Source organism: Falco rusticolus, chromosome 9 (assembly GCF_015220075.1).
Source record: "Falco rusticolus isolate bFalRus1 chromosome 9, bFalRus1.pri, whole genome shotgun sequence".
Lineage (NCBI taxonomy): Eukaryota > Metazoa > Chordata > Aves > Falconiformes > Falconidae > Falco > Falco rusticolus.
In genome coordinates, this window is record NC_051195.1 from 41,549,313 (window position 1) to 41,562,758 (window position 13,446).

At 38.2% G+C, this 13,446-nt stretch overlaps 1 protein-coding gene across 5 annotated transcripts in view; it reads left to right on the plus strand.

Annotated features, from left to right (window-relative positions):
* Positions 1–13,446, plus strand: part of CDK5RAP2 (CDK5 regulatory subunit associated protein 2) — an 83,342-nt gene that overhangs the window by 53,899 nt on the left and 15,997 nt on the right. For all 5 annotated transcript variants that reach the window (XM_037398947.1, XM_037398949.1, XM_037398948.1 and 2 more), the window contains 5 exons: positions 1,394–1,994; positions 4,054–4,286; positions 7,014–7,062; positions 7,856–8,040; positions 9,166–9,291. In XM_037398947.1, coding sequence (XP_037254844.1) covers positions 1,394–1,994; positions 4,054–4,286; positions 7,014–7,062; positions 7,856–8,040; positions 9,166–9,291 — 1,194 coding nt within the window. The remainder of the gene's footprint in view (positions 1–1,393; positions 1,995–4,053; positions 4,287–7,013; positions 7,063–7,855; positions 8,041–9,165; positions 9,292–13,446) is intronic.

Here is a 13,446-nt window from a genome sequence, read left to right on the forward strand (position 1 = left end):
CCTCTTTTTGTTATCTGGAACATTTGCATGAAATCAGGATTGCAGAGTTTAAGAGTTCATCTAGTATCTGTTTTTTTTCCATCTCAGTCTGCAACCTTCTTTGACATCTGTGTTACTGCAGCAGCCAACTGGTAGAGGAGGAGCAGAAGCTGATGAACTTAAGTGTTGCCTTCCCTTATTCAGTGTGTCTTCTTGAATTCATAGACGGACATTTTCTTGGAAGCATTTCTGTCCTGTGATTCTGTCACCTTTTGAATGACATACATAATGGTGTGCAGCAGGCTGTGTACTGCAGAGAACATCATGTAGCCTTAATTTCAAATATGTTGATATCCCAGCGTTGCAGCTTCATTTTTCTCCAGCTCTTGGGTTATATTTGGTTTTATTCTCTTGTGCTTGGGCTTGAGTTGGGCCTTCATATACAGCTCCTCCACCCCCTGCTGCCCCCCAAAATTTTGTGCTAATTTAGAGCTTGAACCTGGGCATTCGAATTCTCCATGGAAACCAATTTGAAAGTATTAAGACCTGTGCAAGATCAATCATTAACTCCCAGAAGGGAGGTTCTAATTCATAGCGATCTTTTGCAGAACTAATAGAAGGAGAAAATTTAATTTAGTGGTAACCAGAAAATAACTGTTTTCCCAGGTGCTTACACATACAGCCCTCAACGTACCCAGAACTATAAACATAGAATATACATAGGACTATATAGCTTTTATTGGTCTGATGAATCTGGGGTGATTAGCATTACTTGTGAATTGCAAAGTCAACTAAGGGATGTGATGTGCATGCCAAATGAGTGTCAGTAAAACCTTTAACACTGAACAGTTTCATGGATTTTGTTTAGAACACATGTTAAAAAGAAGCCATTAAAGCCCCTTTTTTCAAATTTTACTATTTTGTTGGTAATCTTTTTAAAATTCCACTGACTTTATGTTCCAGTTGGTTTTGTATAGATTCTTGAAGTGAGGAGAAAAAGAAGGTTTAATTAGAAGTTTTAGGAAGAACAATTTAAAGTCATAGAGTCTACTTTTAAATCTCAGTGCCTTATGTTTGAGGTTATCTTTGGGGCTGGATAGGTCTGGGCTTCGTCGGTGGTGATTCAGGACTCCATATGGCAAAAGTAATTTTCAGTCATTTGGGAAGTGAGTGTATTTTGAGTATTGTTTATTTGAAAGGTGATAAGGGTTTTGAAATATCTGATGTGCAAGTTGTATTAACGGGCAAATCATAGAAAGAGGTCAAAAGTTCAAAACTAATATTATATAGTTGTAATTATTCTGCGTTTTTATTCTGTTATTATAGAAGTAAATGAATTCATTCTAGTGCTGTTAAGAACAGAATGTCAGATAAAGAAATATTAATATTCACATGCAAACCTCCTGTTTTTCAGAAATGCAAAATCATCATAACATTAGCAGCATGAATATCCAGCGTTCATTAAAAGAGATAGATGGAGAGTTTTTTTCCATGGAACATGAGGACATTGACTCAGCCACTGCATATTCAGGTTCCAAGTGCCTGCGTTCTCTCAAATTGAGTGTAACAAATACAGATGCACTTGATGACTGTGAAGTCATAGATGATATAGAAGAACTGAAACAAAAAATTAAGAATATGCAGTCTGAGCTTGAGAAGTACAAAATATTAGTGTTTCGTTTACAGACCTCTGACCAGCTTTTATCAAGTGGTATTTCCAATCTAGTTTTGAGTGACACAGCCTTGCCTGTGGAAGGACACGTTACACAAGTGCAAGATACAACTATGCAAGAAATCAAGACATTTTCTAGTGCCCATCAGCTGATGGATTATGAGATCCACACTGAAAATAGGAATTCAGAGTCTTCAAAAGCACCTGATACCTGGACAGCTGAAAACCTTAAGGAACTACTATCAGCAAATGAGGCAGAACTTGAAAAAGAGCAGATTGCAAATATGCATCTTGATGAAGTGTATGATCTTCAGAACAAACTGAGAGAAGCATCACCATCCAAGTGAGTAAAGCTGTTACTGTTTCAGGTTCCTTTTTGTAAACAGCAATACCAATAACACAGGAAAGTAATATGAAGATAATTTTATTCACACATATACAACAGGAGTGTGTTGTTAGAGTAAAGGCTAAATTTCGCTAACATTAACATAAAGCAACGGAAACATTTAGTTAAAAGATGCCTTGAAGTACTAAACAGTATTTCTCTTACAACATAACTGCTCCTGTTAAGCTCCTATCACTGTAATGATTCTGTGCCAGGCACCTGCATGTCTCCCTGCGCGTTGGGTCCACAACTCTCTTTGCTCCAAGACATCCTCTCTTGAGCAAAGTGAGATGTCCTCAGGTTACTCTTTGATTACAGAGGTCAGCCGTCCTCAAAGAATTACAGTTTTACATGACTCAGATTTTTTTCAGGTGACAAGTGTAAGAAAATGAAACATCGTATTTTGAATGGAAATGTTTCCGTGGGCAATTAGCTGGCAGATTCATACTAGCCCTTCTGTTTGTGTGACCAGACTGTGTAAAACAAAAATTTTACACTCTAGCTGTAATTTATTTTCAGTTGAGTGCTGTAATGCCTTCCTTTGAATGATGTAAAAGTATATAGAATATACTTAATATATTTATGTATATTTTATTTATATATATATATATATATATAAAAATTTATGCATGAAATTTTCTAGCATAAGCTGGAAAATCATTTATGGGAGACTGGAAAGTATCCGTCTTGGGTTTTGTATGGTAAGATTAAGGTCGGCATTTTGGCTAGCATATCTACAAATCAGAGACATAGAATGGGGTCCCATAAGACCAAAACTTTTCAGCACCCGCCCCCCCTTTTTTTTTTTTTTCCTCCTGTACTATTGTCATTATCCTGAGGGCCTACAGAATGGCAGAAGTATAACAAAAGTATTCAGCCTTTTGGCTTTCTTCAGAATGCTTGAGTAGAAATGTTTGGAGACACTGAGCAACCACCAACATGGACTATTGTATATCTTTTAGTATTACTATCATAAAATACAATTGTCCTACACAGTACATACAAATTTACATACCCTGAAAATATACCTCATCCATTTTACAAAGGAAGATCTAACTGTAAGTTAAGGGTTGAGACAGTATGGATCGCTGTAAAGTTTTTATGGCCACTGTCTAGGACACCTGCATGAGTCACAAGTGACAGACCCAAAAATGAGTTATGCATCTCTTCCTATACAAATGACAATAAAAATTCTATAACAACTCACAACATCATAGATTTTGTTTATGCCCCATATTTTGTTTGATTCCCTGCATCTTTTCAGATCCTCTCCCTTTTTCTCTCCACTAATGTATGAGCCTGTAGAAAGAAGTCCGTAATGCAGACAGTTGGTGGTATAAAAGAGATGTTGTATCTGCAAGTGCAGAATAAATTAAATTGATCTGAGTTGAAATTTATATCTTGGCTTGTGGAGTACAAGAGTTTGGACACTACAGTGGTTGTCATGGCCATGTCTCTGGTAATAAACATGCAGAGATGTGCAGAATTTTCAGACTCTGTGAAAGCATCAGCTCAGAAAGTTCAATGTTGTGCTCCTGGTGGGAAATACATACAGTTTCAGAAGAAGGGATAGCTCTATCTGTTCTTCCATAGTGAATGACACTCCAGCCTGCCCCACTCCTCCCCACAAAAAAACCCAGCAAAATATGAGCCAGTCAAGAAAAATATGTGTATTCTTAAAAATTCTGATGTGTTTACTCTTACTTACTTTAATTTGGCATCTTTGCATACCATCGGGTTATTTCCAAGAGGACAAACAAGTTGTCACCTTAGTTTTTGCCCATCTTATAAATGAAGCAGTTAAGTGAAGGATAATAACCCACAAATTATGTCCATAAATACAAAACTCAACAGTTAGAGAAAATATATTTCTCATTGTGGCTGTAAAAACACGTTAAAATGAAATTGAGGGACATAAAATTATAGCTTAGGAATATAAGTTTAATTCACTTTTAATTTACATTTAAATGTTATTTATGGTCAGAAAATTACTTTAAAGATAATTTCATTTTCTCAGATATGATTCATTAGTTCATCCACAAGCCCAAGAACTCTCCTTTCAAAGCCAACAAATTAAAGAGATCCGCAGTGGTTGTGTCGCTTACCACCACCATCTGACAAGCCTTATTAAAGCTTTTGAGGAACTGCTTCAAGCCAGTGATGTAGATTATTATGTTGCTGAAGGCTTCCGTGAACAACTGAATCAAACGGTACTATTGTTTGAGAAACTAGAAAGGAAATCCCTGTATGGTAAGTAGCAGTATTTTGTGCTTATTGTCTAAGATATATTAATGTTCTCAAAATTTGAAGGTTTTGTTGTTGGTTGATGGTTTTTTTCCTTTTTAGTGAAAAGGAAACCTTAATTCCTCTTAGTTGCTTTTAAATGATTTATAGGGAAGACTGTCTTGGAAGGTAAAATTTTAGTGCCCCAGCAAGACTGGATTTTACTTTTGTAGTTGTCCTCTGTATTGACACCTTCTGTTTTGAGTTGTTTGTCTTAGCACATGCATATTTTAACTGTTCAAAATATAGTGGTCATAGCTTAGTTACAAGTTGGTTTCAGGAAGCAGCCCAGCTGACTTTGTTGTGCCTGAGCACCAGGTATCTCCATTGAAGGGCTCTCATGGGCATGGTTCACAGTTGGTTTTTAACACAATATATGTTTATACTAAAATAAAAAGTTACAGGTTCCTGAAGCTTGTCCCCCTAAAGCGCAGTTGCTTGCAGGACGGGTAAATGCAGTGCAGAGATCTGCTCTGTGCTTTTAGAGTAAAAGAAGAAATTATATAATAGTCCATCTAATCAATTTTCTATGGCCAGAGCCTTTAAAGGAACTGCAAGGAATCCTGCATTGGACTATTGGAAGATAATACCATGGTGATTTGCACATTATTGATATTCCTGTAGAAATAACACGTGTTAAATTGTATGCAGGTGTAAAATCCTCTGTCACTGGATACACCAAGAAAAAGAGCCATAGACTTTATGGAGAAACCCACACAAGTGGTGCACATAGAAAATTAAAACAGGGGGGAGAAAGGTAAAATCTGTTTGGTTAGAAGGCAGATAATTCCTTTCAGAATTTTGAGTAGCTCATGAATTTAAGAGGCTGTGGTATTGCAAATCAGTGTGTGTTTGAGGGTTTCTTTAGGGCATAATAGTAGAACAAGAGCCTCCTGAGCAGGGAACTCGAAGTTGGCCAGAGAAGTGTTGTCCTGGTGGTAGAGAAAGCCAAGTGCTGAATGGAGTGTATACCCAGGGAAAAACATTGTAATGTGTATGGTAAGCAAAGCCCTTTAATTATCAGTGAGGTAATAACTGCCATATTGTCTGAAAAAATGGGAACTTACAGACCTAAAAATACTCTTGTCCTTGGTTTATCCCAGTTTCCCTACCTATTGTTTGGCAAGTCATTACGTAGGAAAGGCAAAGCCTTAAACATCTAGAAGTGGGACCGTATCAGGAGATGTATTACTCTGATCTTTTCTAATTATTTTCCTGAGAGACCTGTATCTTGCTGCCACATAGTCTAGCTGGTTAAGAAGAGCTCACTCTCTTTCATAGTAGCTAAAATGCAACCATGTTTTGTAAAATGAGCATCAAAATCGACAGTTGTCACCTGAAGGCAGTGTATATCAGGCATATGGCCTTCAGTCCATAGTCTGAAGAAAGTTAGTAGCAAAGTGATGGGAAAGGGATGCTAAGATGAGTGAAATTCAGCAAGAAAGAGCTTTTCCTGTTGTTGCAAGTGTTGCTCTTTCTGACCCAAACAACTATCAATACTTCCACAGATGTCAGCTGCAAAACTGCCGTCTTCAGCAAAACGCTTGAGGTGGCCTCAGATAGGGACCCTGACCCTCATGTCTTCCTGAAATTGGCTCTAAGTGATCACTTTGTTCAGAAACATTCAGGACCCAGCCATACAGTGATCTGTATTCTGCCTTTCATTAAAGATAGTGGCAGCATGTTGCAGTTTCGATTGCTCATATAAAGGAATTGTATATGAGAAAAAGGTATTACGGCTAGTGTGTCATAGCAGTGTAATAAAAGATTGAGTGTATTCAATGATTTCAGTGGCTACAGAAATTCCTTGCATTACAAATGAGAAGACTGTGTAGTGAATAAACATTAAATGCCTTTAAACCAACAGATGGTATCCTATATACTATGAAAAGTCACTGACAACAGAGACAATTCAATATATCTAACACAATGGTGTTGCACTGAATCACACATTAAAATAAAATGATGTTTGTAGGGTTATAAAGAACATCCAGTGTACTAAGAATTGACTGTAAAGAAGAAGCATAAACAACCGTCTGTCTCTGCATTTCCATCCTGACCTTCAGTTCATTCCCCTGAAATTTCAGCTGTGCAACTCTTGCCTGCCACTTTTGCTTAATTGCACAAGAATTTTAAAATATGGTGAGCCAAGGTGACACCACGGAACTCTTTATTTCCTTATTCAAATTAGTGCCTGAGTCCAGGTCTCTTGCACTGAATTGTGCTTGTGCTCACACGCTATACCACTGAGAATATTGCAGGCAGTATCTTGTGTATGCCCCTTTATTAAGGATAACTGGTTAGCCTGACTCTGCGTGGACAAAATCCAAGTGCGATGGAATTGTTTTAAAATAATTTTTATTGAAGAAGTAATGGCATGTACCTCTAATCCTTTTGCCATATAACACAGTATTTTACATCTGTACGCTAACTAAAACACCAAAGCTGTAAAATCCGGCATCTGTGGTACCTAGTAATTTTTTTTGCACTCAGAGAAAGCTATTGCTTTGTTCCTGGGCTATAAATAGTTTTACTCATGTACAGCATTTGACACTAACACACAGTGTGTTGAGTATCTGTTGACTTCTCTAATTTCTCTTTGATTTACCATTCTGTATTTAAATAGTTTAAGATGGAGGGGGAAAATGTATAATTCTCAATGTCTGCTTTTAATCGGTTATTTCTGCTTTGCAGGAGAATCAATAGGTACGGAAGTTACTATACTTAATGAATTAGCTCAAAGGTAAGAGTGCGATTGCATGTTTATCAAATGTAGGGTTGTTTGATAAGTTGATAAGGATGCTCCATGTTTTGTAGCACTACTTCCACCATGTTTGCTTTGGGGAGGGCTTTGCTTATGTTGCCTGTTTCATTAATACCCATTTTGTTAATAAAATATTCACAGAAAACAAATGAAGGGTTTTTTCCCCGCTTCTCCTCAAACAGCTGAGATACTGAGAGGCAGCGTGATGCTGCCCGGATTGTGCCTTTCATGAACAAATAAAACATGTGCCATAATACACTGTTGTGTAATGTTCAGATATTATCCTAATTGCATCTGCTAGGGGGGATAGTCAGCTGCCTTTCTGCTTCTGTGACCTTGGGGGCTGGCTCAGCATCACTGGAGTACAGTGCTGTTGGAGTTCATTCTCAAAACACCCTTATGCTGAAGGTGAAGAGAGCATGGTGTTGTTATGCTGCATGTGTTGGTTTTATGCCAGCCTGGGATCTTCTGCACTACAGAAATGCTCAGCTGCCTGTTCGCGGCAGCCTGAGGTCCCTTAACGCGGAGGTGACTGCCTGGCACTGGAACACCACACTAGGCTGGGGTCCATTGATCATTCCTGCTGACTTCAGTGAGGTCTGCATTTCAGTCGGGATATATACCTCTGATGTGTAGTCCGTTTGGTCATGTTTCTGTCGCATAAATCCCTCGCTTTGCCTGTGTCCTGTAAATTGACACCATGCTCTCTGTTCATGCTTCCAAAGTGATACAATAATTTTTATATTTCAAAATGTTTTGTTTGGCACAAAAGGGATAATGAGAAGAACACCACAATGTACCAGCAACTGAAGGATGACTCACCTGTACCATCTGCTCTTCATAGCTTGTCTGACTTTGATTTGTCAGAAAAGTCATCTCCTGGATCACCTGAGCACAGGCATGACCTAGAGGGACAGCATGGCACACTGGCGCTTCTGCCAAACAAGTTTCCCCCAGGTAATTTTTTTTCCCACTGAAGATTCGCTAGATATTGGGAAAATGTGATAAATAAGACACAAGGGAACTAATTAAGAAATAATGAAGAATGTTTGTCTGCTTCAGCTTTCCAGTATCTTGCATAATCATTGCAATTTCAGTAATAAGCCATACAGAGATGACAACGATTTGAGCTACCTCCTGTTTGAAACAAAATTAACTATGATATTTTGTGTCTTTGTTGTTTTAGACTATCATCTTTTACAGTACTCCAGACAGTCTTTAAATAGACAAGTTATAAGGAGAAAACAGACAATTGTCAAGAGATTATTACATTGAAAAAGAGAGATTTTCTAATTTTATAAAAGCCAGTGTTGTGTTTTCTTGAGAATTGTAAGTGCTGCATAATTAATAAGTGGTGTCATGTTTGACCTGGATAGTTTCGCTAAGCACAAGTGATGCTTGCGGTACTTTGTTATAGGCAGTGATGAAAATTTAATAGCTGAGATAGCACGTACTGTTCAGGAGAAAAATATTGCAGAGTAAACCAGGAGTGTATGACATGGATAAACTGACAAATAAGATAGTGACAGTTAGAACAGATAAGTTCCTGAGCAAAGCTGAAACTTACAGCCAATGGAAGAAAAATTGTAGAATGGCAAAGCAAGAAGGAAAAGGTACGGTAATGAAACTTGATAGAACAGATTTATTTATTATGGTGCGCATTGTGTAAGTCAAAGTCAAATTTATGTCTGAGGTGCTTTGGTAAGCTTCATATTGTTATAAGGAAAAATGTATACTATTGGTGCGTCAAGCCTGAGTGTGGAGCTGCATTGCAGAACTTTGGATTCATTTCCCAGTATGGGGAATGTTTTGACTAGATAAAATTGTTATCTACTACAGTTTGTAGGAAGAAGAAATGTAAAGAGCATTAAAACTGGACCATTGTTTTAAGGAAAAATGTAGAGTTGGAGTTTTCACTAAATGCACGGTTTGCAGATTATATGGAAGAGAGACTGTTGGGGGATCAGCTATTTAATGTCTGCCATTTTGAGCAGCTTTGTATTATTTTTTAGTATTAACAGGCATTAGATTTGACAGGAGTACATATTCTTTAAATAACAAGTGGTCTCTTGGTTTATTTAGAGTTATTAATGGAGCATCTGCAAGAAATTAGAATTCTGAGACAACATTTAGAATACTCCATAAAAACTAATGAGAGACTGAGGAAGCAGCTTGAGAGACAAGTAACAGACAAGGAACTAGATCAAGGTAAGAATCTATTTCATGAAAAATTAAATCCACCTTTCATGCTTAAAGCCTGAGGGATCAAATGCTGCTGGAAATGTTTTGTATGCTTTTTTGAATAACCCCCACCCCTTTACAGTTGGAAAATGATGTGCCTTTCTCTGAGTAGTGCTGCATCTTGAGCTCCAGCAGCAGCCATGGCTTTTCCATGCTGCCTGTAGAGTGGCATAAATACAGATCGAATGTGCCTCTGCTCTGAGTCCATGGCTTGGAGCGTGTCCAGTACCGATGCACAAATCTTTTATGGGCTACAGGTACATCACACGGCCTCAAACCTACAGTTGCACATATTGCTAAAAGAACAGGACTATCAGGTAGTTTTACAACATTTGATGATGCCATGGTTGAATTTCATACAGAGAACTGAAACACCCTTCTAGTTCTATTATCAGCAAACAGCCTGCTTTTTTTTTTTTTGCTTTTTTTTTTTTTCTTCTTTTTTTCTTCCCCCTTCTGCCTTTGGGATATCATTATTGTTGTAATGGTCTTGGATTTTAGGATGTCATCTTCTTTGAATTCTTTGCCAAGTCCAGCCAGGGGCAGCTGCAGGAGACAAAGCCCATTTTATCAACTTCATTTCACTGGGCCTAGGCCCAGTATGAATATAGGAGGTGCTTTGCTCTAAATTACATTGCTGCTATTGATCCAAAGTAGGGATTTTGTGGAATTAGCTTTCCTGTGCCTACTCTGTGTATACCTAGGGTGGTCAGTACAGCACCACGGCTAACTGGGCTGTTAGAGACGCCTTCTCTGGAATTTTGTGACTGCTTTAAAGCCAGCTTCTGTTTGCACACAGGGACAAAACATCTGTAAGGCAGAGCCTAGGCCATGGTGTTCAGCTTGTCATTTCAGTCGATTGGTGTGACAAATGTGTTCTGGACAAAATGACATTGTAAGTTTTTAATGAGAAATACCTGACAGAAACTGATGGAAATTTTAACATAGAGGTGGTTTTCATTCTAAACTCTAATATAAAGCAGTGGATGAAAAATACTAAAAATAGGTATGCAAATTCAGAGTCACTGTGCTCTGCCTCTAGTGTTCAGCATCTTTGAAAGCCAAGCTCTGTGGTAGGTTTAAGACTTTTCAGAAGAAGGTAGCCAGGCTTTCACTGAGGGTGCTTTTGTAGCGCCTGTTCAAGCACACCATACCAGGCATACTTTCCTACACTTTGTTCTTGCTCTCCTTCCCACATTTCCCCCCATAGGACAGTTGATTAATATACAATATTACTCAGACTGGAAGCAGGCAATAAATACATACATGCTTTCCTTTTACTCAGTTTCACTAATATTGACATTGGATTCATTATGTTTTACATCATCCCCATGATCCATTTCTGTTGTTTAAATGGAGACTACCTGCAAATGGCAGCTTGCTTTCAGGAATAATTTACAGTGATGGAAAGGTGTATAAAAAGCATCCATTTCATTCATGAAGTATTTACGTTGCTGGAAAGGCATGCTGTTCTTGTGAAATAACCACACTGAAACACTTCCAACTCTTTTACAGCTTCATAAAGATTCTGGCAAGGGCATCCATTAATGCAGTGAAAGTATATTTTCTTTATAAACTGTCTTATGCCTTCCATCTGTCTTCTTGTTGTCTTAGCACATCTAGCAATGCATGGAGGAGAAATTTGGAAAAGAAAGGAAAAAAGCAGCTACCTGTTAGAACAGCTTCTTTTTGTTACTGTGTTCTTTCAGTGCTTCCTGTTTCCCTGTCGTGTTAATCAGATATGCATATTCTCTCTTCTCATAACAATACTACTTTTTTTCCTGATAGATGGGCTTTTTTTGACTTGCAGTATAAAAAGAAGTTCTTAAGTGAAGCTGAAGCGGATTTTAGCTTTGGGACGTAATAATATGAAACAACTTTTTTACTTTCAACTTATTATCCTTAGTTTGTTTTCCTTTAAAAAACAAAACCAAGTAGTAACATACTTAATTGTTGATGAGAGCCTGTTAAATCCATCTGATATTGTGTTGGTTGTTCAACCGAAGTTAATGCGTAGAATTATTCCTGTCTGATAAATATTATATGGAAGTAGAGACACGCTTATGCCCACTGTTTTTGCCATGCTATTTTTAATATTCAGATTCTCTGAGTATTTAAATGCCTTTGGGCTTCTAGTATTCTATAAATGACTCAAGTGCTGGTAATGACTATGTCGTTACTAGAGAGCTGAGGTTTGCAGTGCAAGTAGAACTAAAATAATTTCTTCAATCATTTCAAATGTTAGGCTTCAAAATAAAATCACGGGTTTAATTTTGAGTTTCCTAGGTTTCAAATGTTATTAACAGCAGTTAACATTAAAAGTGGGTTTGGTTGGCTTTTTTTAACCCATAAGTAACTAACTACTCAGACTTATCTTCAGCATTGGTATGCCTTTATTTTGCTTTACCTGGGAATGAATATTTCCCTCCTCTTGGGTGTGATTTTCAATAGTGCCTGTCTTTCAGCCAGCGTTTCCTTTGAAACCTTCAAGGTACACTTCCTTAGCACTCCCTCTTTCAGCACAAAACATAATGGAAACTCAAGTGTATCGCAATTGTAGGCCCTGATGCTCCACTTTACTCTAGTTAGATGGACCTTTGCATGTGTGGAGAGCGTAATTGATGTCAGCAGGGCTCTGCACAGAAGTAGTAGTCTCAGTAGTGGGTCAAATTGCAGGATTGTGGCCTTATTACCACTGGCTCTCCATTATCCCTTATTATGTAAGATAACTAATAGTTATATTCTAAAGCCTTTCAGTAGAACTGTGATAGCATAACTTTCAAATAGGATGAAGCTGGGTGATGGGCAATAAATTAAATTAGAATCAAGATGAGACCATCAAGCCTTGCCACTTCAAGTTGAATAGCTTTGTTAAAATCTGAAAGGAAAAAGGCTTTTGAGTTCACATAGCTGCCTCAACTCTTTAACATATAGATAGTAAAATGCCATTAGTGCCAGGCTTCTAGAGCCTTTGAGTCTTTCAGTAACGACAAGAGGTGCATATCATGGCACACTACATCCCAGTTAGGTAGTGGGTAAAAGCTTCAATTGGGATTACAATAAAATGAGATTACTCAGGGGAAGTGCAGCACATCAAGTTGAATTGAACTGCCAGAGCTGAAAGGTATCCTCCTCATACATTCCACTAATTTTTTTGCCAGCTAGTTATTTCTCTATTAAGCAAATAGTTGACACTCATGTAGTTACCTCAAGTTGTACAGCATAGGAGATACTGGGATAACCAATCAACTGAAAAATACTTTTAATAGTAATGTTAATTCCGGTGGGTCCTGAATTGTTTTACTGACTATAAGCAGGTTCTAAAGGGCGATAGCAATTACTTGACTTGCATTTCAGAGGCAGCCACCCTGAGAGTGGAATGTGGCACTTTTCAGACCGTACTGTAACATTTCACATCGCTGTGGGAGGAATAGCATAAATACAGTACATTATGAGGATTACCTAGGCTGGAATTTGACTGACTGGGTACAGGATTTAACACCTATATTCATACAACTAGCACAATAAAAATCCTCACGGTAGGATTCATCACCCTTAAGTTTCTAAATGTTAGACCTCTAAATCTGTGCCGGTTGCCCAGAGCTTCTCATGGAGGCACAGGAGAGAAGTACGTCTCTTCGGAGGATAGGGCATCTCATCTGCAGGGAGGTGTGTAGAGGGTACATCGGATGAGTCGCTCTCTGGAGGTGCCTGGTTGATCAACACTGGCTCAGTTATCTTAAGTTTTAGATACCTGAATTTAAGAGGGATGAATCTTCATCCCTGTGATCCCAAATGGGTTCTCAGTTTGTAATCAGAGCCTAAGACAGTGACTCCAGCCTTATGCTCTAGGCTGGCGTGGCAGCAAATCTGTTCGCTATAGACTGTTTACGTTCCTTCCTACATTGACCACCGTGGATTAGCTGGTAGAATGTAGTGGTCCTCTGCAGTGCTGTCACTGAATACAACAGAGTATGCACAGGGAAAGACGGAAATATATGGTAAACCTTCCTACAGTTTGCATTATTTTCAAAGAATAGCAATGTCACAAAATACTCCTGTTGGTATTGGCTGATAGGTAATTTTGCAATTTTGGTAATAGTCGCCCAGCAATGAGAGGTA